Source organism: Mirounga angustirostris, unplaced genomic scaffold (assembly GCF_029215605.1).
Source record: "Mirounga angustirostris isolate CCGP_5_RB_7025 unplaced genomic scaffold, mMirAng1.0.hap1 SCAF_4, whole genome shotgun sequence".
NCBI lineage: Eukaryota > Metazoa > Chordata > Mammalia > Carnivora > Phocidae > Mirounga > Mirounga angustirostris.
In genome coordinates this window covers 85,170,131-85,193,172 of record NW_026991712.1, presented here as the reverse complement: position 1 = coordinate 85,193,172, position 23,042 = coordinate 85,170,131, and the positions used below count along the sequence as shown (strand labels likewise).

The following is a 23,042-nucleotide window of genomic DNA, read 5'->3' as shown; positions in this document are numbered from 1 at the left end:
TTAATCCAGAAGTCACTTGGAATGTGGTGAAGGACCAAAAGGAATTGTTACAATATTTAGAAGTATAAACACTTCTGGCAGTTTACAGTTGTAAGCATAAAACTAGGTCATTACACTTACCATTATCTGTGCTAATAGCAGGACAATGACATTGGAGGACTTACTGCTGGAGATGGCATAAAAGAACTGTCAAGAAAGGGAGAAGAACTTATGCAGTGCTGCTGGATTCTTGTGTCAAGAACATTAAGGAGCCTACTTAACATTTAGTGAAAAGTGTTTCTTCCCCATAGCAATCCAGCAGAGAACAACAGATATGATTAACGCTGTGAAGAAGAGAAACAGACTGATAGCAAAGGATCCAGCTATGGTGTCCCCAGAGGGAGAGCTGGTGGTTTTAAGAACTAATTACATTAGGACATGAAAGGATTCCAATCGCTAGCAAATTTTTCAGAAACTATGTGATACACAGGACTTTCATATATCACTGTAAAACGTTAGACCAGATTACTCCAGGCCAAGCCCTTGTAATTACTATTAGCCTCCTAAGCTCTTGCCAAAATTGTGCTAGATGCCTGGAGTGCCCTTCTCTTCTTCTCTCCTCCTAACCTCTTCACTCCTTTCATTCAAACAACTCTTGGATCTTGGGCTCCCCACACCTCTTCTCCAAGAGAAAACCTACCTTCTGCCTCCATAAAGCCTTCCGACGTTGATCAGAAAATAGTAAAACATTCTACTTGTCCTCCTTACATGTCCTCCTTATACGTAACTCTCAAAGTTACTCTAACCTCAAATACCTATCTTGTTCATCCATTCCAAGTATCTCTGGAGCTCCTACCATGTGCCAGTTTCTACTCCTAGATGCTGGTGCCACATCAGTGAACAAAACAGACCGTGAACTCATTCTATGACCTTTATTAAATGTACTCATCTGATTGGCGTATGATGTAAACCCATCATCATCAGTTTATTGAGCAGTTTCAATTTAAAAAAATTTTATGGTAGGTCTTTTAAATATTTGTGACTCTTTAAGTTCTCCGAAGGCAGAAATCTTAATTAGGTAAAATTATCTCATGGTGCCACATGAAATGCCGCAAATCATAATTTAAACTCAGTGCTACAACATACCTTTGTAAGAGTGATCAGTAATCCTCTGATAGATGTGACGATGATTATTCCAACCAGAATGAAGGAAATGTGCTGAGACCAGAACTTTACCTGCCACCATAAAAGGAAGGAAAAGTATGTGTGAAATCTCTGTTGAGAGACATGTGAAGGCTATTCTTCTGATGCATTCTGATCTCTTATGTGACTGAGAGGGAACTTCATTAGGCCCTACCTGATATAAAAATTTTTAGGGAGGGAGGAAAATGAGTAAGGGGCAACTACACCTAGGAAGACTGCAGTGGATAGCTTAATAAGCAGACTTAATAAAAACTTAGGACGGAAGCAAGCAAGTGCAGTGGTGATAAAAATAACATTAGTCAGAGAAACACAGATGGAACCAATGACGCAGCTTTGGTGTGTTAAGTGAAAAGCACAAATTGAAATTATTAAATAGCAGCTAAATTATTTTTAACATCTGTGAATGATAGTCCCCTGATCACCCAAAACTTAAAATTTTCTTTTTATAATAAAAGAATATGTAAATATTCTCAGCTATGGTCTAGGAAATAGTTGCCCTTCACTTGAATTACATGATGTTACTTTTTTCTCCTCTTGGTTTGCTTCATAGTGGAAGGCAGCTTTGGGACCCTGTGCTTGATTCAGGTCTGAAAAGTATCTGTGGGGGAACTGCTATTACTAACATCTAAAAGATGTTATTCAGAATTCTGAAACGTGGAGTATACAGATGGATTATAAATGAAATACAGAGACACCACAGCAACTAGCCTCAGAAAGCACTGATAAGGAAGAACACTTCTAATAATTGAGCCTAGTAAAAATTTTAAAAGAGGAAAAGAGAACACATATCAGCAATAGTGAAGCCTATTTTGTGGTATAATTTATAAACTACTTGGAGGAAAGATACCATGCTCCCTCACATGAAAAAGTTTACACTATTGATCTATCCTCAAAAACCGTGTGCTTTGAGTTGTTCATCAAGGACTGGAGCTCAATTTGCTCTGGTTTGCTTTCATTTTATCTAGCTACTAGGAGCATGTCCAGCTGAGGCAGATGGCTGCGGGGAGCATGCAGTCTGTCACTAGAATCACAGCACAGCTAAATAGCCCTCAGAGGGACTAAAAACGTGAGTCTTACTATCATGTCAAAGTGCTAATCAGCTGGAATCAATGGCCATTTATATATATACACACACATATATATATATACATACATTTGGAAAATATATTCTTCTATAAATAAAGACATTAAACTTAAATTGGGACAAGAGTGTGTTTAATGATAGTGGTATTATAAAACAGGTAGAAAGAAGATTAAAACTGCACAGGTTACAGTTACCATCTTTAGCTCAAAGTCCACATTAATTGGTAGCTTTTTACGGCAGACATAATTTCACTTCCAATATGGAACACTAATTAGTAGTTACTTTTCTACTAGAGGAACCAAAGGTGAGTTTTGGATTTGACAATCTCATGTATCACAGAGAGAAGTATCCAGTATTTGGTGGGGAGAAGCTGGGGAGGGGGAGCTGGCTACAGAAAAGCAGCAGAGGAACTACAGAAATAATCAGCATCTAAGACAGTAATAAGTACCAGCCATCACTTCTGGTTTTATGTCCTTTACAAATCTGCCATATGAGTATGTCAAAACAGAGGAGAGTGGGAAGAACAAAGGCAGAATTAAGTATGAAATTAAAATCTTAACAATTGTAATTTATAGCAGGTAAAATAGAAATGTATGAAACCAGGATCTTGATACAACTCTTACATCAAATTGGATCCCCAGATAATTCACAGTGATCTCGATGCCTCTTGTGACAGGATCAGTTTTCCCAACTCGGTCAAAAACGATATTGATGGTTGCCTGCAAAGACATGGAACTTTATATTACAGCATCTCAATAATCACTATTTCAAAAAGTGACTCAAAATAATGAATCAGTGTAACATATCTTACAGGTGGATGTTCCTAAAAATGCAATTCTACTCTCAATCTAAATCATATATAAGACATTTATTTTGGCTATTCACATACAGGCAAACAAAAGTCCTTATCTACCCTATCTTTCTTTTCTGTAAAGAATAGAAGGAAAAAAGGCTATGGCATATACACCTTAATTTCACAGAAGTTAGAAAGGTAACATTCTGGTGGATAAAGTTTGAGTAAGAGAATCAAGAATTCCAGGGTTATTCACTCTATTTTCTGAATGCTTGAAGAGCAATCACTAAAATAATGAAAAGAGAGTTACAGCTAACAAGTCAACAAGAGATCAGACAGAATTATGAAAAATACCCAATTAATCCAAAAGAAGGCAGAAAAAAAGGAAAAATGGAAAAAAAGAACAGATGGGACAAATAAAAAAACACGTAACAACACTGCTGTTTAAAATCCAACATATTAATAATTACATTAAATGTAAACAGTCTGACAACAGTCTGGCAAACTCTGACACTGTGGTGATAGAGCCACAGATGATATGCAGATGAATGCGCTTGGCTGTTTCAAATAAAACTTTATTTACAATGGCAGGTGGTGGCTGGATTTGGCCTACGAGCTGCAGATGGCTGAATCCTGGTCTAAACATGCCAATTAAATGGCAGAGACTATAAGACTGGATAAAAAAGCAAGACCCAACTATACGTTGCTTACAAAAAACCCCACTTTAAATATAAAGATACAAATCGGTTAAAAGTAAAAGAATGGAAAAAGATACATCATGCTAACACTAATCAAGAGAAAACTGGAAGGTCTATATTAATATCAAAGTAGATTTCATAGTAAAAAATACTGCCGGGGATTAAAGGGTCATTTCAGAATGATAAAAGGATCATTTCAACAAGGGGTACACAATGAGTCTGAAGATGTATGGACCAAATAATAGAGCTTTAAAACACATGAAGCAGGGGTGTCAGGAAGATGGTAGAGTAGGAGGATCCTGAGCTCATCCTGTCTCACAAACACACCAAGATAATAGCTACCTCTGTGTAACTCTGAAAACAACATGAAAACTGGCAGAACAGACCTTCCACAGTTAACTGTTGAGAAGAGGCCACATTGAAAAGGGTAGGAGGGGCTGAAACACACCTGGGAACCAAACCTCCTGTGAGACTAACCACAAACAGGAGGGACACCACAAGCACAGAGAAGCAGAGAGGATCAGACCCCACACAAGGCACCCCAGGCAGTGGGACGATGAGTTCCCAGTAACATCTGGCTTTGAAAACCAGTGGGGATAAACTTTGGGAGCTTTTAAAATCAGCAGGGCTTAAGTCCAGGTACTTTAAAAATTAGCAGGCCTTAACTCTGGGAGAGCCAGAGGGCAATCAGAAACTAAGTCCCAGCCCTTAAAGAGCTAGAATAAATAACTTGGCCTGAGAGCACAGAAACAGCAGTTTGAAAAGTGCTTGGGTATATGTGAAGGATATTCATTACCAATCTCAACATGTGCTGGAGGGTCAGGGAGACTTCTCTTCAGGAGACTTCCAGAACAAAAGTGCTGGTGGGCACCATTTCTCTTCTCCTCCCCCACCTAGATAGCCAGACACTTGTGGGAACTACCACTAATACTATCTACCTATCTTGCTAGCGCCCTGCCCCGACTTTCACCTGGGGACCTGCCTGCCTCAGCAGGTGGTCCTTCAAAACAACTCCTGCCCCACCACACCCTGCAAGCAGCCTGAGCAGGGACCCACGCCACTCCAAAAGCAGCCCTGGAGAGAGAGAGATAACCCTACACATCAGTGTGCCCACAGTTCCAACAGCTGAGCCTCTTAGTTGGCTGTGCAGGGACTAAACCTTGCTCAGTGTGCCCACAGCAGGCACAGCAGGTCATTGCAGCCAACTAAGGCAAATGCAACTCAGCCACAACAGTAGGGTGCATGTTGCCCACATAGGAGACACCCTTGGAGCACCTGGTTCTGGTGCCTGGAGGCACTGCACTACAGGGCACCACAAAACCTTTTCTTTCAAGACCACCACAGAACCCCATTACTTTCAAGACCAGGAGTCATAGCTGATCCCCTAATACAGAGAAACAAACGGAGAGCTAGACAGAATAAGGAGATAGAGGAATATGTCCCAAATGAAAGAAGAGGACAAAATCACAGCAGCAGATCTAATGAAATGGAGATAAGCAATATGCCTGGATAAAGAATTCAAAGTAATGGTCATAAAGATACTCACTGGACTTGAGAAAACAATGGATGAATTCAATGAGAACTTCAACAACGACATAAAAAGGAACCAGTCAGAGATGAAGAATTCAATAACTGAAATTAAAAAAAAACAAAACAAAAACAAACACACTAGAGGCAATCAACAGTAGACTGGAGGATGCAGAATGGATCAGCAATTTGGAAGACAAGGTAATGGAAAGCAACCAAGCTGAACAGCAAAAAGAAAAAAAGAATAATAATAAAGGAGAACACGTTAAGGGAACTCAGCAACACCATCAAGTGTAATAACATTCACATTATAGGCATCCCAGAAGGAGAAGAGAGAGAGAAGGGGGCAGAAAATTTATTTGAAGAAAGAATAACTGAAAACTTCTCTAATCTGGGGAAGGAAACAGGTATCCAAATCCAGGAAGCACAGAGAGCCCCGAACAAGATTAACCCAAAGAGGTCCACACCAAGATATGTAAAATTAAAATGGCAGAAAGTAATGATAAAGAATTTTAAAGATTTATTTTGAGAGAGAGAGAGCGCGTGTGCACATAAGCAGGGGGAGGGGCAGAGGGAGAGGGAAAGAAAACTCAAGCAGACTCCCCAATGAGTTGGGGAGCTCAATGTGGGGCTCGATCTCATGACCCTGAGATCAAGACCTGAGCTGAAATCAAGAGTTGGATGCTTAGCTGACTAAGCCACCCAGGTGCCTCTAGGGAGAGAATTTTAAAAGCAGCAAGAGAAAAAAAAGTTACTACGAGGGAAATCCTATAAAGTTTTTAGCTGATTTTTCACCAGAAACTTCATAGGCCAGAAGAGAGTGGCATTATATATTCAAAGTACTGAAAGGAAGACCTGCAACTAAGCATACTCTACAAGGCAAAGTTATCATTCAGAATAAAAAAAGAGACAAAAAGTTTCCCAGACAGAAGTTCAAGGATTTAATCACCACTAAACCAGCCCTACAAGAAATGTAAAAGGAAATTATTTGAGTGGAAAGAAAAGGCCATAATCATAAGAAAGTTATGAAAGGAAAAATTTTCACAGGTAAAAGTAAACACATAATACATGTAGTAGAATAATCATGTATAAAGCCAGTCTGGAGCAAAAGTAGCAAAATCATTTATATCTACAAAAACCAGCCAAGAAATACACAAAATAAAAAGATGTAAAATACAGTATCATATACATAAAATGTGGAGGGGGAGTAAAAATGTCGTACTTTTAAAATGTTTTTGAATTTAAGCTTGAACTTAAGTTCAGCCATCAACTTAATACAGACTGCTATACACCTAAGATAAAATATATAAGCCTAATGGCAACCACAAATCAGAAACCTATAATAGGTACACAAAAAATAAAGAGAAAGGAATCCAAACATAACACTACCACATAGGAAGAGAAAAACAGAAGGAAAAGAGAAGAACCACAAAAACAACCAGAAAATAATGAACAAAATGGCAGTAAGTATATAACTATCAATAATTACTTTAAATGTAAATTGTCTAAATGCACCAATTGAAAGACAAAAGGTGATTGAATGGATAAAAAAAACAAGACCCATCTATATGCTCCTTTAAGAGACTAACTGCAGACCTAAAGGCACATACAGACTGAAAATGAAGGGCTATAAAGAAATACACCATGCAAAAGGCAGGAGAAAAGCTGGGATAGCAATACTTAATATCAGATAAAGTAGACTTTAAAACAAAGACTGTAGGCTAGAGACAAAGGAGGGCACTACATAATGATAAAGGGATCAATCTAACAAGAGGATGTAACAACTATAAATATCTATGCCCTCAACATAGGAGTACCTAAATACATAAAGCAATAATTAACAGACATAAAGGGAGAAGTTGACAGTAATACAATAATAACAGGTGACTGTAACATTCCACTTATATCAGTGTAGATCATTCAGACAGAAATCAATAACGAAACAGTGGATTTGAACAACACATTAGACCAGATGGACTTAACAGATATATACTGAACATTCCATCCAAAAACCTCTGAATACATTCTTTTCAAGTACATGTTGAACATTCCCCAGAATAGATTACAACTTAGGCCACAAAACAAGTCTCAATAAATTTAAGAAGACTGAAATCATATCATGCATCTTTTCCAACCACAATGGTATGACACTAAAAATCAATCACAAGAAAAAAATCTAAAAAGAATACCAATGCATGGAAGCTAAATAACATGCTACTAAACAATGAATGGGTCAACCAAGAAATCAAGGAGGAAATAAAAAAATACATGGAGACAAATGAAAATGAAAATACAATGGTTCAGTCTTTGAGATGCAGTAAAAGCCATTCTAAAAGGGAATTTCATAGCAACAAAGGCCTAACTCAAGAAACAAGAAAAATCTCAAGTAAACAACCTAACCGTACACCTAAAAGAGCTAAGAAAGACCAAAGCCCAAAGCTAGCAAAGGGAAGGAAGTAATAAAGATTAGAGCCGAAATAAATGAAAGAGAGAGAGAAAAAATGAAAAGATCAATGAAACCAGAAACTGTTTCTTTGAAAAGATTAACAAAATTGGTATATCTGTGGCCAGACTCATCAAGAAAAAGACTCAAATACAATCAGAAATAAAGGAGGAGAAATAACAATTGACAGCACAGAAATACAAAGGATTATAAGAGACTATTATGAAAAATTGTATGCCAACAAATTGGACAACCTAGAAGAAACAGATTCTTAGAAACATAATCTTCTAAAACCGAATCAGGAAGAAATTGAAAATCTGACCAGAGCAATTACTAGTAATGAAATGGAATCAGTAATAAAAAAAACTCCCCCAAAACAGAAGTCCAGATTCAGATGGCTTCACAGGTAAATTCTACCAAATATTTAACAAAGAGTTAATACCAAAAAGGTGAAAGACCTATACTCTGAAAACTGTAAAACACTGATGAAAGAAACTGAAGATGAATCAAACAAATGGAAAGATATTCCATGCTTGTACACCTTAAACTAATGTAACATTGTGTGTCAAGTCTACCAAAATAAAGAAAGAAGAGTTAATACCTATTCTTCTCAAATGATTTTTAAAAAAAAGATTTATTGAGAATCATGGAACACATCAAAAACTAATGAAGTACTGTATGGTGACTAACATAAAAAAAAAAAGAGAAAAAAGATACACTGATTTCTTTTAGAGAGAGGGGGATGGGGAGGGATGGAAGGAGAGGAAGAGGGAAAGAATCCCAAGCAGACTCCACAGTGAGCATGGAGCCTGATGCAGGGCTCGATCTCACGACCCATGAGATCACGACCTGAGCCAAAACCAAGTCGGATGCTCAACCAACTGAGCCACCCAGGCACCCCTTTTCTCAGATGATTAAAAAAAAAAAATAGAAGAAGGAAACTTCCAAATTCATTCTACAAGGCCAACATTTCCCTGATACCAAAACCAGAGACACTACAAAAAAAGAAAACTATAAGCCAATATTTCTGATGTACATGGATGCAAAATTCCTAACAAAATTTAGCAAACTGAAAAAAAAATGTTGCAAACTCAATTCAACAATACATTAAAAAAATTATTCACCATGATCAAGTAGAATTTATTCCAGGAATACCAGGGTGATTCAATATTCTCAAATCAAACATGATAAACCACATCAACAAAATAAAGTATAAAAACCATATGCTCATTTCAAAAGATGCAGAAAAAGCATTTGACAAAGTACAACATCCATTCACGATAAAGTGGATTTAGAGGGAACAAAGTGGGTTTGGAGGAACACATGTCAGCATAATAAAGGCCATATATGAAAAATATTCATTGGTGAAAATGAGCATCATACTCATTGGTGAAAAACTGAGAGCTTTTCCTCTAAGATCAGGAAGAAGACAAGGATGTCCACTCTCACCATTTCTATTCAACATAATACTGGAAGTCCTAGTTGCAGCAGCCAGACAAGAAAAAAAAGGCATTCAGAATGATAAGGAAGTTAAACTGGCTATTTGCAGATAAAATGATAATATAGAAAAACCTAGAAGCTCCACCAAAACATTAGAACTGATAAATGAATTCAGTAAAGTTGTAGGATACAAAACTAGTATACAGAAATCAGTTGCATTTCTATATACTAATAACTAAGTACCAGAAATTAAGAAAACAATCCCATTTACAACTGCACCAAAAAGATTATCTAAGAATAAACTTAACCTAGGAGGTGAAAGACCTATTACCCTGAAAACTATAAAATATTGATGAAAGAAACTGAAGGCAACACAAACACATGGAAAGATAATCTGCGCTCATGGATTGGAAGAATTAATATTGTTAAAATGTCCATACCACCCAAAGCAATCTACAGATTCCATGCAATCCCCATCTAAATATGAACAGCATTTTTCACAGAACTAGAATGAATAATCCTAAAATTTGTATGGAACCACAAAAGACCCCAAATAGCCAAAACGATCTTGAAAAGAACAAAGCTGGAGGTCTCACAGTCCTGGGGTTCAAGATATACTACAAAGCTGTAGTAACCAAAACAGTATGGTACTGGTACAAAAACAGACATATAGATCAATGGAACAGAATAGAACAATATCATATGATCCAGTAATCCCACTACTGGGTACTTACTGAAAGAATATGAAAACACTAATTTGAAAAGCTATATGCACCCCTATTGTTTACAACAGCATTATTTACAATAGCTGAGATAGAGAGGCAACCCAAGTGTCCACTGATAGTTGAATGGATAAAAAGATGTGGTGCATATATGCAATGAAACATTATTCAGCCATAAAAAGAATGTGATCTTGCCATTTCCAACAATCCTAGAGGGTACTATGCTAAGTGAAATAAGTCAGACAAGGAAAGACAAATGACACATGATTGCATTTATAAGCAGAATCTTAAAAACAAATGAACAAAGAAACAACCAAACAGACTCTTAAATACAGAGAACAAACCGGTGGTTGCCAAAAGGGAGGTGAGTGAAGGGATGGGTGAAATGGATAAAGGGGATTAAGAGGCACAAACTTTCAGTCATGGAGATGAAATGTACAGCACAGAGAATAGTCAATATTACAACATTGTATGGTGACAGATGGTGACTACACTTATAGTGAGCACTCCGTAATCTATAGAATTGATGAATCACTATGTTGTACATCCAAAATTAATATTCTGTGTTAATTATAATTGGGTAAAAAAAATACAGAAGCAAAAACTGATAGAACTAAAAAAAGACAAATCCACAACAATGGTTTGAAATTCCATCAAATCCCGCCCCCCCCCACAAAGAAACTGATAAGATAGTCAGAAAATTAGCAAGGATATAGAAAACTTTAACAATACTATCAACTAACTTGACCTAATTGACATTTATACAACACTCCAGCCAACAGGAGCAGAAAACAAGTCTCAATAAATTTGAAGAGATTTAAATCATACTAAGTATGTTTTCAGATCACATGGAATTAAATTAGAAATCAATTACAGAAGGATATTCACAAGATCCCCCAAATATTTAATAACATACTTCTGAATAACCCATGAGTCAAAGAAGAAAAATTAGAAATATTTTGAACTGAATGAAGTAAAAATACAACACATCAGAAATGTATTTTGTGAGATGCTTAGCAAGAAATTTATAGCACTAAAACACATATTAAAAGTTTTGAATCAATGATCTTAGCTTGCACTTTACAAAATTAGAAAAAGAACCAAAATAAGCAGAAGAGAAATTATAAGAATCAGAGCAGAAATTGATAAAATAGAACACAGAGAAACAATACAGATAATTAATCCAAAAGCTGGTTCTTTGAAAAGTTCAATAAAATTGATGAACCTTGATCCAGACCAATCAGAAAAAAGACACAAATTACCAATATCAAGAATTAGATATCACTTCATAGCCACTAGAATGACTCTAATAAAAAGATAAATAAGTGTTGGTGAGGATGTGGAGAAATGACAACTGTTACACCGCTGGTGCGAATGTAAACTGGTGCAGCTGCTTGGGAAAACAGCCCGGCGTATTGGCAGTTCACCAAAAGGTTCAACATAGAGGTAGCATATGACCCAGCAATTTTACTTTCACAGGCATGTACCTAAGGGAAATGAAAACATATACCCACATAAAAATTTATCCATAAATGCTCACAACGGCATCATTTATAATGGCCAAAAAGTTGAAACAACCCAATGTTTCTCAACTGATGGACAGATAAATAAAATGTGGCATATCCATATCATGGAATGAATATTATTCATCCATAAAAAGGAATGAAGTATTGATAGAGGCTACAATATAGATGAACCTTAAAAACTTTTACTAAGAAGCTAATCACAAAAGACCACACGTTGTATGATTCAATGTACATGAAATATCCAGAATAGAAAATCTAGAGACATAAAATAGATTAGTGCCTGCCTACATCTAGAGAAGAAATAAGGAATTACTGCTAATGGGTATGGAATTTCTTCTGGGGTGATTGTATTGATGTGTGCACAACTCTGTGAATATATTAAAAACCACCAAACTGTACATGAAACGGGTGAATTTTTCGGTATGTGAATATCTCAATAAAGGTGTTATATAAAGAGGAGAGGGGTGACATCACTACAGATTTTATAGATAGTAAAAGGATAATAAGGGAATATTAAGAGCAATTTTATGCTAATAAACCTGACAACTTTAATAAAAATGGACGAATTCCTTTAAAGACAGAAATTATAAAAGCTCACTCAAGAAATATATAATCTCAACAAACCTTCTTATCTATTAAAGAAATTAAATCTGTGTAGCTAAACGATTTTCCTGCAAAGAAGACTCTAGATGCCTTCACTGGTGAATTCCACCAAATGTTTAAGAAAGAAATGATAATAATTCCATATAAACTCTCCCACTAATTGGAAGAGGAAGGAATTCTTCTCAACCTCTAAGGTCAGCATTACTCTGACACCAAAGCCAAAGACATTACAAGAAAACTATACTCTGATATTTCTCATAAACATCGATGCAAAAATTCTTAGGAAAATGTTAGTAAATTAAATCCAACAACATACACCACGGCCAAGTAAGGTTTATTACAGGAATTCAAGGCCAGTTTAATATTAAAAAATTAATCAATGTAACTCACTATATCAGTCGACTAAAAAGGAAAAGTCATATGCTCCTCTCAATAGATGCAGAAACAGCATTTGACAAAATCAAACACACTTTCATGATCAAAAACATTCAATAAACTATGAGTAGAAGTAACTTCTTCAACCTGCTAAAGGGCATCTAGGAAAAGCCAACAGCTAACACCATATTTAACAAGATCAGGATGACTGCTCTTACCACTTCTGTTTAATTTTGTACAGGAGATTTTGATCAGTGCAATAAGGCTAAAGGAGGAGAAGAAAGAAGAAAGATGGGAGGGGACAGAAAAGGAAGGGAAAGGAAGGGAAGAAATAAAAGGCATCCAGATAGGAAACAAAGAAGCAAAACTGTCTTCATTTGCAGAGATCTGATTGTCTATGTAGGAAAAAATCCTATGAAATCTATAAAAAGCTTTTAGAATAAGGGGATTTAGCAAGGCTGTGAAAATAGAAGATCAACAGACAAGAATCAGTTGTGTATCTATATACTAGAAACACTCAGAAACTGAAATTATAAAAACAGTCCCATTTATAATAGCACCGAAAATATTAAATACTTGAGATAAAGCTGATGAAAGATGTAAAAGATCTGTACACTAAAACCTAAACATTGCTGAGTGAAACTAAAGAAGATCTAAATAAATGAAGAGTTACACTGTGTTTATCAATTGGAAGACTCAATATTAAGATGTCATTTCTCTTCAAATTGATCTGAAGATTCAGACATTCTAATACATATTTCAGCAGATATTTTTGTATTCAGCAGCATTAAAAAGCTGATTCTAAAATTCATATGGAAATGTAAAGGACACAGGATAGCCAAAACAAGTTTAAAGAAAGAACAAAGAGTACTTAAACGATTTGATTTCAAGACTTATTTCAAGACAGAGTGCTATATGGCATAAATAAAGGCAGACATACATATCAATTGGAAAGAACAGAGTACAGACACAGACCCAACCATATGTGGTCACTTAGGTTTTGACAAAATTGCAAAGTCAACTGAATGAGAAAGGATAATCTTTTCAACAAACAGTGCTAGAACAAGTGGATATCTATATGAAAAAAATGAACTTGGATCCACATTCCAACATCATCTGAGAAAATTAACTCCAGATGGATCATATACCTAAATGTAAAAATCTCAAACTATAAAATTTATAGAATAAAAGATGAAAAAAATCTTTGTGACCTTGGGTTAGGCAAAGATTTCTTAGGTACAACACCAAAAGCATAACCTATAGTAGAAAACAAAAGATAAAATGGACTTCATCAAAATTAAAAAATTCAATTCTTTGAAAGACACTATGCAGAGAATGACAAGCTAAGCTAGTGACTGGGAGAGAATATTTGAAAATCACATATTTGATAAAGGGTTTCCAGAATATAGTGAAAAACTTGCAAAACCCAATAAAAAGAAATCCTAATTTAAAAATTGGGCAACAAATTTCAATAGCTGTATCTCCCCTCCCCCCCAAAATATACAGGTGGCAAATCAGCACATGAAAAGTTGTTTAGTACCATTAGGCATTAGAGAAATGCAAATTAAACAATCAATATCACCTCATACCTATTAGAATGTCTAAAATTTAAAAGACTGACTATAAAATGTGAGCAAGGATGTGGAGTAAATGAAACTCTCAAATAATGCAGGTGGGGATGTAAAATAGTACAACCTCTTTGGAAAAGTTTGGCCATTTCTTCAAAAGTTTAACATCCATCTGCCATGTGACCTAGCCATGCTATACCTAAGTGTTTTCTCCCAAGAAGAGAGTATATGTCCACATACAAACTTGTACACAAATGTTCATAGCAGCTTTATTTGTAATATCCCCAAAACGGAAACAAATACCCATCAGCAGGTGAACAGATAAAACAAATTCTGGTATAATCACACAACGGAATACTGCTCAACAATGAGAAGGAATAAACTATTGATCACACGATAACATGAAAGAAACATAATTATGCTGAGTAGAAGCTATCAGACAGAAAAAGGGTACTTACTCTAAGATTTCATTTATATAAAGTCCTAGAAAATATAAACTAATGTATAATGACAGCAGATTGGTGGTTGACTGGGGATGTATGAGACGGACATTACAAGGGGGGGACATTACAAGGGGGCACAAGAAAGTTTTTGGAAGTGATGGATGGATATGGTCACTATCTTAAGTGTGGTGATAGTTGTTGTAACAGGTGTATACATCTGTCAAAACTTACCCAACTATATACCCTTTAAATATGTGCAGTTTATTAAATGTCACTTACACCTCAATAAAGCTGCTAAAAAAGGATATGCTCCCCTAAAGTCTACAACTCAGGAAAAACTTTTTAGTAGCTTAGCTAATTGAACATACTATCTTCATTTATCTTCTTCCACTAAATGAATCAAGGTTTAAAAATTGTTCTCCGAATAGGTATTGACATCAATTTATTATAATATCATAATATTATATGCTAGATATATGCTAGAACAAGTGGATATCTATATGAAAAAAATGAACTTGGATCCACATTCCAACATCGTCTGAGAAAATTAACTCCAGATGGATCATATACCTAAATGTAAAAATCTCAAACTATAAAGATCTAGATCTATCATAGATCTACTAAAATCCAGAATCTTCCATTCATCTATATTGACCACAATTAACAAGCTGATAAAGCTCCTCTTTGTGCAAACACAGCCCCAGTAGGAAAGTCACAGAACCAGAAAGTCCATCAGCCTTTTCTGTAATCACACTGAAATCCATGAATATCTACAGATGAGTCACAAGAAGAATGTACATAAAATGCCTATAAATGATGAAGTTTTAGAATATAACTGAGGTTCAGTGGGATGGAGTCTGGAGCTGACGACTAGGAAAGAACTCTTGAGATGTCTTTGGTGCAAAATGGTGGTGTATTAAAGCACAGGGACAGGACCCATGGGCAGAAAGAGCTGCTGCCCTGGGGTTGTGAGGGGTGGGAGTTGGGGGATTTAAGGAAAAGGGAGGTTTCAAAAGGATTTTTGTATGCTAAAGAAGACTCACAGGATACCACAGGCTTTGTCATTGTCAATTTAAGGTTGTTCTTCCTTCTAGTAAGGCTTAACAGTAAGATAGTTGGGAGCTTCCTGGAGACATTATACTTTGCCCGCTTTAAGTATCTATCAATGGGCTGCAGATTATAAGGACATTTAATTGTATCTACATTCCCTTCTGGAAGCTAGGCCATTGATAGAAATGCTTTGTTCTTGTAGATTGCTAAGACATTTGTAAACTGAGGGAGACTCCTGTCTTGTAGGATTGTGATCTCTGTAAGTTTTCCTTTAGGGCAGCCAGGAGTGCCTGAGGACTGCCACATAGATCCCATGGAGGGGGAGTTGTGGGGTGTCAGCTTCTGCTTTGTCTTCAGCTTGCCTTCTGTTCCCTCATCATAAAGAAGAGAGCATTAAGAGAGAGCCACAAAAGAATGAGAGCTATAAGCACATAAAATGAATTTATCTCTAGAAATATGTTTTACTTGTAGCACTTACTTTGGATTGAACTTTTTTTAGGTAAATACAGATTACTAAAAAGGAGAAGTGGTTTCTGTTCTGAGCTGAAGGTAGGGATTGTGTCACATAGATATACTCAAGGGTAATACAGAAAGCAGTACAAAAATAAGAAACTTTTGTACTCCCTTCATATAGTTTATAAACTATGATCTTATTAATGATTTCTGAATGAAGAAAAATGCAACCTCTAGGTGACCTAAAAAAGAGAGGGGGAGGAGTCAGGCTCAGGGATGTGAAAGACAGCATTCTCTGTTGACTCAATTGGATTTGGAATTTAGTTCAGGGCCTCAGTCAAACCCATTTTTCTCTCTGCCATTAGCGGGGAAAATAACCTAAACCCTGACAGTTAAAACTAATATACTTACCATGAAAATTTTCCAAACACAGTAAATAGAGAAAAAGTAACCCAGAAAATTAAAGTATTTCCCCTTGAAAGTTTTTGAGTATTCTATTCTCTCCTGAGGGAAAACAAACAACAAAACATGGTTAGTCTCAGCAAAATGTAAACTTATGCTCAACCAAAACATTCCAGCCTCTATGAAATTACTGTTATGCTGGAGTGAAAAACCCACACGTGATATTAATCTTAAAATAATACTAGTGGGCAACATTTATTGAATGCTTACTTTAAGCCTGAAATTGGGATAAACATCTTACATACATTATCTATTTTAATTTTTATAACAACTCTTACATGTTCTATTATCTTAATTGTACACATGAGAAAACTGAGACTTAACAGGGGTTAGATAACTTGCCCAAGGTCACACAGCTAGTGAGTAGGGGAATTTCGGCTCAGGTCTGTCTTCAAAGCCTATGTTAACCTCTACCCTATATGGCTATTCCTATGAAGTGATCCTTGAAAAGGATAAAAATAGTTTGAATGAACTTAACTAATAGATTTTGCATATTTAAATTATATTGTATTTTAGGTGTAAATAGGAAAGTTACTTCTCATAGTTAGGTCACTTCTTGATCTGGATCCTTTCTTTTTTTTTTAAGAGAGAGAAAGAGACCTGGGGGAGGGGGCCTTGCAGGGGGAGGGGCAGGGGGAAAGGGAGAGAGAGAGAATCTTGAGCAGGCTCTACACCCAGTGCAGAGCCTGACACAGTGCTGAATCTCATGACCCTGAGATCATGACCTGAGCCAAAATCAAGAGTCGGACACTCAACCAACTGAGTCACACAGGTGCCCCTTGATCTGGATTTTTTAAAACATGGCTAGATCATGGCACTGCTCTCACAATATTACTAATTTATAAGGGAATAAAAAACAATCAGGAGCTACCATCTTGACCCTGAATCAGAAGTGGTATGTGTCACCTTCCAAAGTTGAAAAACCTCTCAAATATCCCACTAATTTCTGTTATTGAGTAAGAATTTTGCTGGGGGTAGGAGCAATGTCATGAAGAATGCAGACTCCTAAAGCTTCATGGCTGATACTGGAGCTATGAGGTCTTTCTTGCACTGCTTGGCCAGAGAGGACACTAAAAAGCTATTTAGTCTTGTTCTTTCTTCAATCATACTGGTAAAAACCACACTTCCGTTTCCTTGCCTTGTACCTTGGTAGCATATAGATCAGCTGTTTCCAGAAAAAGCTGCCTGCTTAGTTCTTCCAAAGCATCCACTTCCTGTTGAATAAGAGTAAGATCTGGCACAAAATGGGCATCAAGGCTTAAATCACATAGAAGTTTCAAGAAATAGCAATGAAGAAAGCATATGCTTTTGGTTTTTCCTATGGTAGATCCTAGGAACTGCCTATATATTCAATTTCCTGCTTCATGGACAACAGTACTCCTTTAGAGCAATTTTCCCAACCTCCCACACAGGTGTGTAAAAGCTTCTCCATTATCAAACACCTACCACTCAAGTTTCTCACTAGTTCAAGTGGCTCAGACAGATGGTTGTGTTCGTTGTTGCTTTTCTTTGATCTAGTTAAAGTCAAATATAATTTTGAAATCTCAAATAGTTACATAGTAAAACACCTATAATACAGCATAATTTTCCCCTAAATTATCTGAATAATGTAACATTAGGAAAGGGAACTAACACTATGGAGTTCCAATACAGGCTGGGATTTATAAACATGACTTTTTAGTTCTTTATAGACATTATCTTCTATTATTCTCCTAACAGTCCCATGAGATAGGTATTATTACCCGTTTTGCAGATAAGGAAAGCAAAGCTCAGAGAGTCAAGTAAATTGCTCAAAATCATGCAGCTAACAGGTGTGGATGCCAAGTCAGATCTGCCTTCCTCCAAGGCCTGTTCTTTCCATTACACTATGCTACTTTCCAAGAACTTACTTCCAAGAACGTACCTATTATTTTCTCCATTTAGGAGACAGGGGCTCAGAGAAGTGAAATAATCCCGATACTTTTACTGACTTGACTTATTGTCAGTAAGATAGCTTAAACCTAAACTTTGGCTTTTATGGACTTTTAACTAATAAAAGTAGTGAAGACAGCCCAAGTTGGAAGATTCACTTTGATCCAAATCCTCCCTACTCTGATTTTTCTCACTAGAGGCATACCTCATTCTGTTGTACTTTGCAGATTTTTTTTTTTTTTTAAATTGGAGGTTGTGGCAATCCTGTTGGGCAAGTCTATTGGTGCCATTTGCGTCTCTGTATCACATTTTGGTAATTCTCACCTTATTTCAAACTTTTTCATCATCATTACTATTATTATTATTATTATTATATTTGTTATGGGGATTTGTGATCAGTAAAATTACCACTCACTGAAAGTTCAGATGATGGTTAGCACTTTTTATACTGTTTTTTTTAAAGAATGCTCTTGCACACTCAATAGGATACAGTATAAACATAACTTTTATATGTACTGGGAAACCAAAATATCCATCTGACTCGCTTCATTGTGATATGTGCTTTTGTGTGATGTTCTGGAGCCAAACCTGTAACATCTCTGGGGTATGCCTGTAGTACTCAAGTTACTGAGTGCCCTTCAGCTCCTTCCTCAAAGTGGCTGCTACTCTCATGGTCCAGGCAGTCAAACAACAGGGTTTAACTAGTTCCATGTCTGCCTCTCCCATGATTAGATAGTCAGCTTCTTGAGGAGAGAGAGTACACTCTGTTCATCATTTTATCCCTTAGGACTCTGCCTGGAAATAGGGGGCATGAAATAAATGTTTCTGGATTAAATGAATTCAATGTAATCCTGTTTTTCCTCTCTCGTGGTCATGTCATCCTGCCTTTCTTTGACCTAATTTTTACCTACATTTAACACCAGAAAGATTGCCCCAATTTATAGCAAGCACAGATTACATCCTTCTCCTCCAGTTGAAGCAAAAGGGAATTTGTACTTCCTCAGGCTAGAGAAGGAAGCAGGAATATGCCATCTCACTTCAGGCCCCCCAAGTTTTGACTTAATAGTCTGGTAGCACAAAGAGATTTTGTTACTCAATGTGGGCATCAGTTTAACACTGCAAGGCTGGGCCAAGAACAATCCATTAACCCAATCATCTTGATTCTTTAAACCAAAAGTCACTAAAGATACAGTGCTGCTTAAAATTTGTTTAGAAATACTGATTGCTTTAGAAATAGGCCCTTACCATTCCCTACATATACAAACCATCCATTTTAGGGAGCCACTATATTTTATGCTGCTTGGTCAGACCCAGGAAATAGAAGAGTGTAGTGGAAAGAACTAAGAGGAGTGCCTATCTTTGCCACAAGCCACAGTGTGGCTTAACTGCTCTGGGTCTATTTTCTCATCTGTAAAATGGAAAGAGTGATTTTTAGGACTTCTTCAGCTCAAGGACAATGGTTTTATGATCTTTTAGGGGTGTTGGAAAGATTGACTCTGTATTTCCTAAGCCTAGCCCTGGCCAGCTGGACTCTGATGCAGTCAGGTACCTTAGGAGAGACCATCCCAATACTACTTTTGTCTTCTGGCCTTGGTCCAGAGTTGAGAAAAAGAATCAAGCAGAGTGATAAAGGATACTTTCACTTCCTGGTGCTGAAGTGGTAACACTTTTTATCATTCCCCAGAATCCTGACGGTTTGTTATGCACCTCCCCCTTCTGGAACATAGTTCTCCGTGTCATCGCCATCCTGAAATGAAAGAAAAGATAAAACCTCAGCAAGGGAGCTTGGACCCTCATGGTCTGTTCTCATCCACCTTCTAGTCTCATAACTACCCCTTTCCTTTGCTGAGCTGTTCAGGAAAGAATGCAAATGCTGGAATCCTGCGTTTCTACTGCTTACAACCGAAGGGAAACTATACACCCCCAAGAAGCAATGTGGCCTAGGCAAAGGAACACGGAATTTGGAGAAGACAGTAAATGTGGAGACTGGCTCTGAGAAGCTGTGAAACTTCAGAGTTTCTATTTACTCATCTCCGATGGGTGTGAAGATCACTGAAATCATATATAAGAACTCTTGTTACCAACTATAAAGCACTACACATATATTAATTATTATTACCATTATCATTTAAGGACAAAATAGTTAACACACCTAAAGGACCAGGGTCAGGGTAGGCACTAAAAAAATGTTTTGCCTTCCTTTTCAAAAGCAGACAAAAGAACAAAAAATAAACCCAGCAAGATCACATAAACCTAGCCTCTTCTAAAACATCATTCTCTAACTCCAGCTCCCCCCAACTACTGAGTAAGTCAACAAGAAACTGACTACTATTCCTCCCGCTTGTCCTCTCAGTCTATGGAGAACTCACTGCCTCAGCAACAGATGCTGGCATGTTCCAGCCTACCACAGTGGTGTTAAAAACAGGGCCCTTGTAAGGAAAAGGAAGATCACTTGTACATAAATGGTTACTTGAAGGGTATAATGGGCCAAGGCTTACCAGTCTAAAATAAACCAGGTTAAGTGTAACAGAGATAAGAGTAGTAGGACTAAAGAAAATTTGAAAAGAAGATGGAGACTTCTGGGTGACAAGAGATAGAAGTGGTAAGGAGGAAGAAGCGGCATTAATATTTACAGTTGGGACCAACACAAAATGGTACCAGTGGTGCCAAACAGTATTTCTATAGGCTAATTCTTTAAGCCACTGGTTAAAATGATATTAACACTAAGAATATTAGGTGTATGGGGCCATGCTGACTTAACTGTTTCCTCCCTAAATGACCTCTGCCTGGATACTGAGTGAATGAAATACAGCTCCACGCTTTAGCTGTCTTTTTCTTTAATTACATACGTTCACTGTTACTCAGCGTTGTTGGAAGATGTAATTAACAACCAAGAAGAGGCTCAGACCTAGGGAGATTTTGACTTGCCAAGACTCCCAACCCTTAGCTTTCCCATTTTCATAGGTGGTCATAGGTGGAAAAGCTGGCACAAGTGTATGAAGAAGGAAGAGGTTCTATCTCACTCATTGAAAAAGTTCACTTCAGTTTACCATGCTGGATTAAAGGACAGGCCTTGGGGAGAAAGAATACACAGAGAGCCATTTCTGTTATCCTTAGTTTTCATGTCTCAGTACAACAAACACGATGACTGGCTGTGGAGTGGAACTGGTTGACTGTGTAAAGGTGAGTGACACTGTATCATGGCCCCGCAACAGGCAGAGAGATATAACCACTAGAAAAAGTGAAGGTTGTCTGCACACAGCAAGCATGACCTTGTTTTAAACAACTTACTTTCACTTTTACTTATCACTTAGCTCTAAATCAATTTTGCTCTTATCAATTAAGTTGCAGATGAAAAATATATGTATATTTTCAAAAGAAACAGTAACAATATCAAACTTCCTGAGATGTGGTCAAAAAGAAAAAAATAGCATGAGGTACTAGAGAAGTCAGTAACTTTTATCTTGAACTTCTTTTTGTCACTATCATCACCACCCCCACTGTGATCATCATCCCTACTGCCTCTTTATAACAAGGGTAGTCCAGATCAAGAAATTATCTATTCATTATCAGCTGAATGCCATTAAAAAGCCCACAGTCTGGAAAAACATATGCACGCGGCTGAGGTTTGGTGGTAGCTTACAAGTCAAGAGGCTGGAAAAGGTCTACTGTGGTTTAAATATGCCATTCTACGGTTTTCTGATGGAAACCAGAAAGGTGGGGATTCAGAAATCACTTTTCTTTTTTAATTAAACATTTTGAGATAATTGTAGATTCACACGTGGTTATAAAAAAATAGAGAGATCCTATGTACCCTTCACCCAGCTCTTCCCAATGGAAACATCTTGCAAATTTATAGTACAGTATCACACCCAGGGTATTGACACTGATAAGAGTCAAGATACAGACATTTCCATCACTACAAGAATCCCTCATGTTGCCCTTGTATAGCCCACTTCCCTCCTCTCACCTCCAACTCCTCTTTAACCACCCAGCAACCACAAATTTGTTTTCCATTTCCATTTTGTCATTTCAAAAATGTTACATAAATAGAATCATATAGTATGTAACCTTTGTGGATTGGCTTTTTTCACTCAGCATAATTTTCTGGAGTGTCTTCCAGGCTTTTATTGATAGTTCATTCCTTTTGGTTACTCAGTAGTATTCCGTGGTATGGATGTGCCACACTTTAACCATTCATTCATTAAAGGATATCTGGCTTATTTCCATTTTTGGCTACTATGAATAACACTGCTATAAACATTAGTGTACAAGTTTTGTGTGAACATAAGTCTTCATTTCTTTGGGATAAATGCCCAGGAATGCAATTCATTGGGTAGTGTAGTAGTTGCATGTTTAATTTTTAAAGCAACTGCTAAATGGGATCCAGAATTACTATTACTACATTTTAACCAGCAGTGTATAAGTGATCCAGTATCTCTGCATCCTTACTAGAATTTGGTGTCACTTATTTATTATGGTTATCTTGTGGTTTTAATTGCATTTCTCTAATGGCTTATGATGTTAAAACATCTTTTCATGTACTCAACTGCCATCTGTATATGCTCTACAATGAAATACCTGCATGTCTTTTGGCCATTTTCTTTCTTTTTTTTAAGATTTTTAAGATTTTATTTATTTATTTGACACACAGAGAGAGAAGGGGAGAGAGCAAGCACAAGCAGGGGGAGCTGCAGGCAGGGGAGAAGCAGGCTCCCCGCTGAGCAGGGAGCCCCATGTGGAACTTGATCCCAGGACCCTG

General features: G+C 36.9%; 1 protein-coding gene across 3 annotated transcripts in view; it reads right to left on the bottom strand.

The window, feature by feature from the left end:
- GPR89A (G protein-coupled receptor 89A) overlaps nt 1-23,042 on the bottom strand; it is a 64,153-nt gene that overhangs the window by 5,756 nt on the left and 35,355 nt on the right. For 2 of the 3 annotated variants that reach the window (XM_054512649.2, XM_045896795.3), the window contains 6 exons: nt 19,918-20,027; nt 17,515-17,603; nt 16,319-16,411; nt 2,890-2,985; nt 1,126-1,215; nt 121-186 (listed from right to left, as the gene is read on the bottom strand). In XM_054512649.2, the coding sequence (XP_054368624.1) occupies nt 121-186; nt 1,126-1,215; nt 2,890-2,985; nt 16,319-16,411; nt 17,515-17,603; nt 19,918-20,027 (544 nt within the window). The remainder of the gene's footprint in view (nt 1-120; nt 187-1,125; nt 1,216-2,889; nt 2,986-16,318; nt 16,412-17,514; nt 17,604-19,917; nt 20,028-23,042) is intronic. The other variant, XM_064588385.1, reaches the window with a different exon arrangement.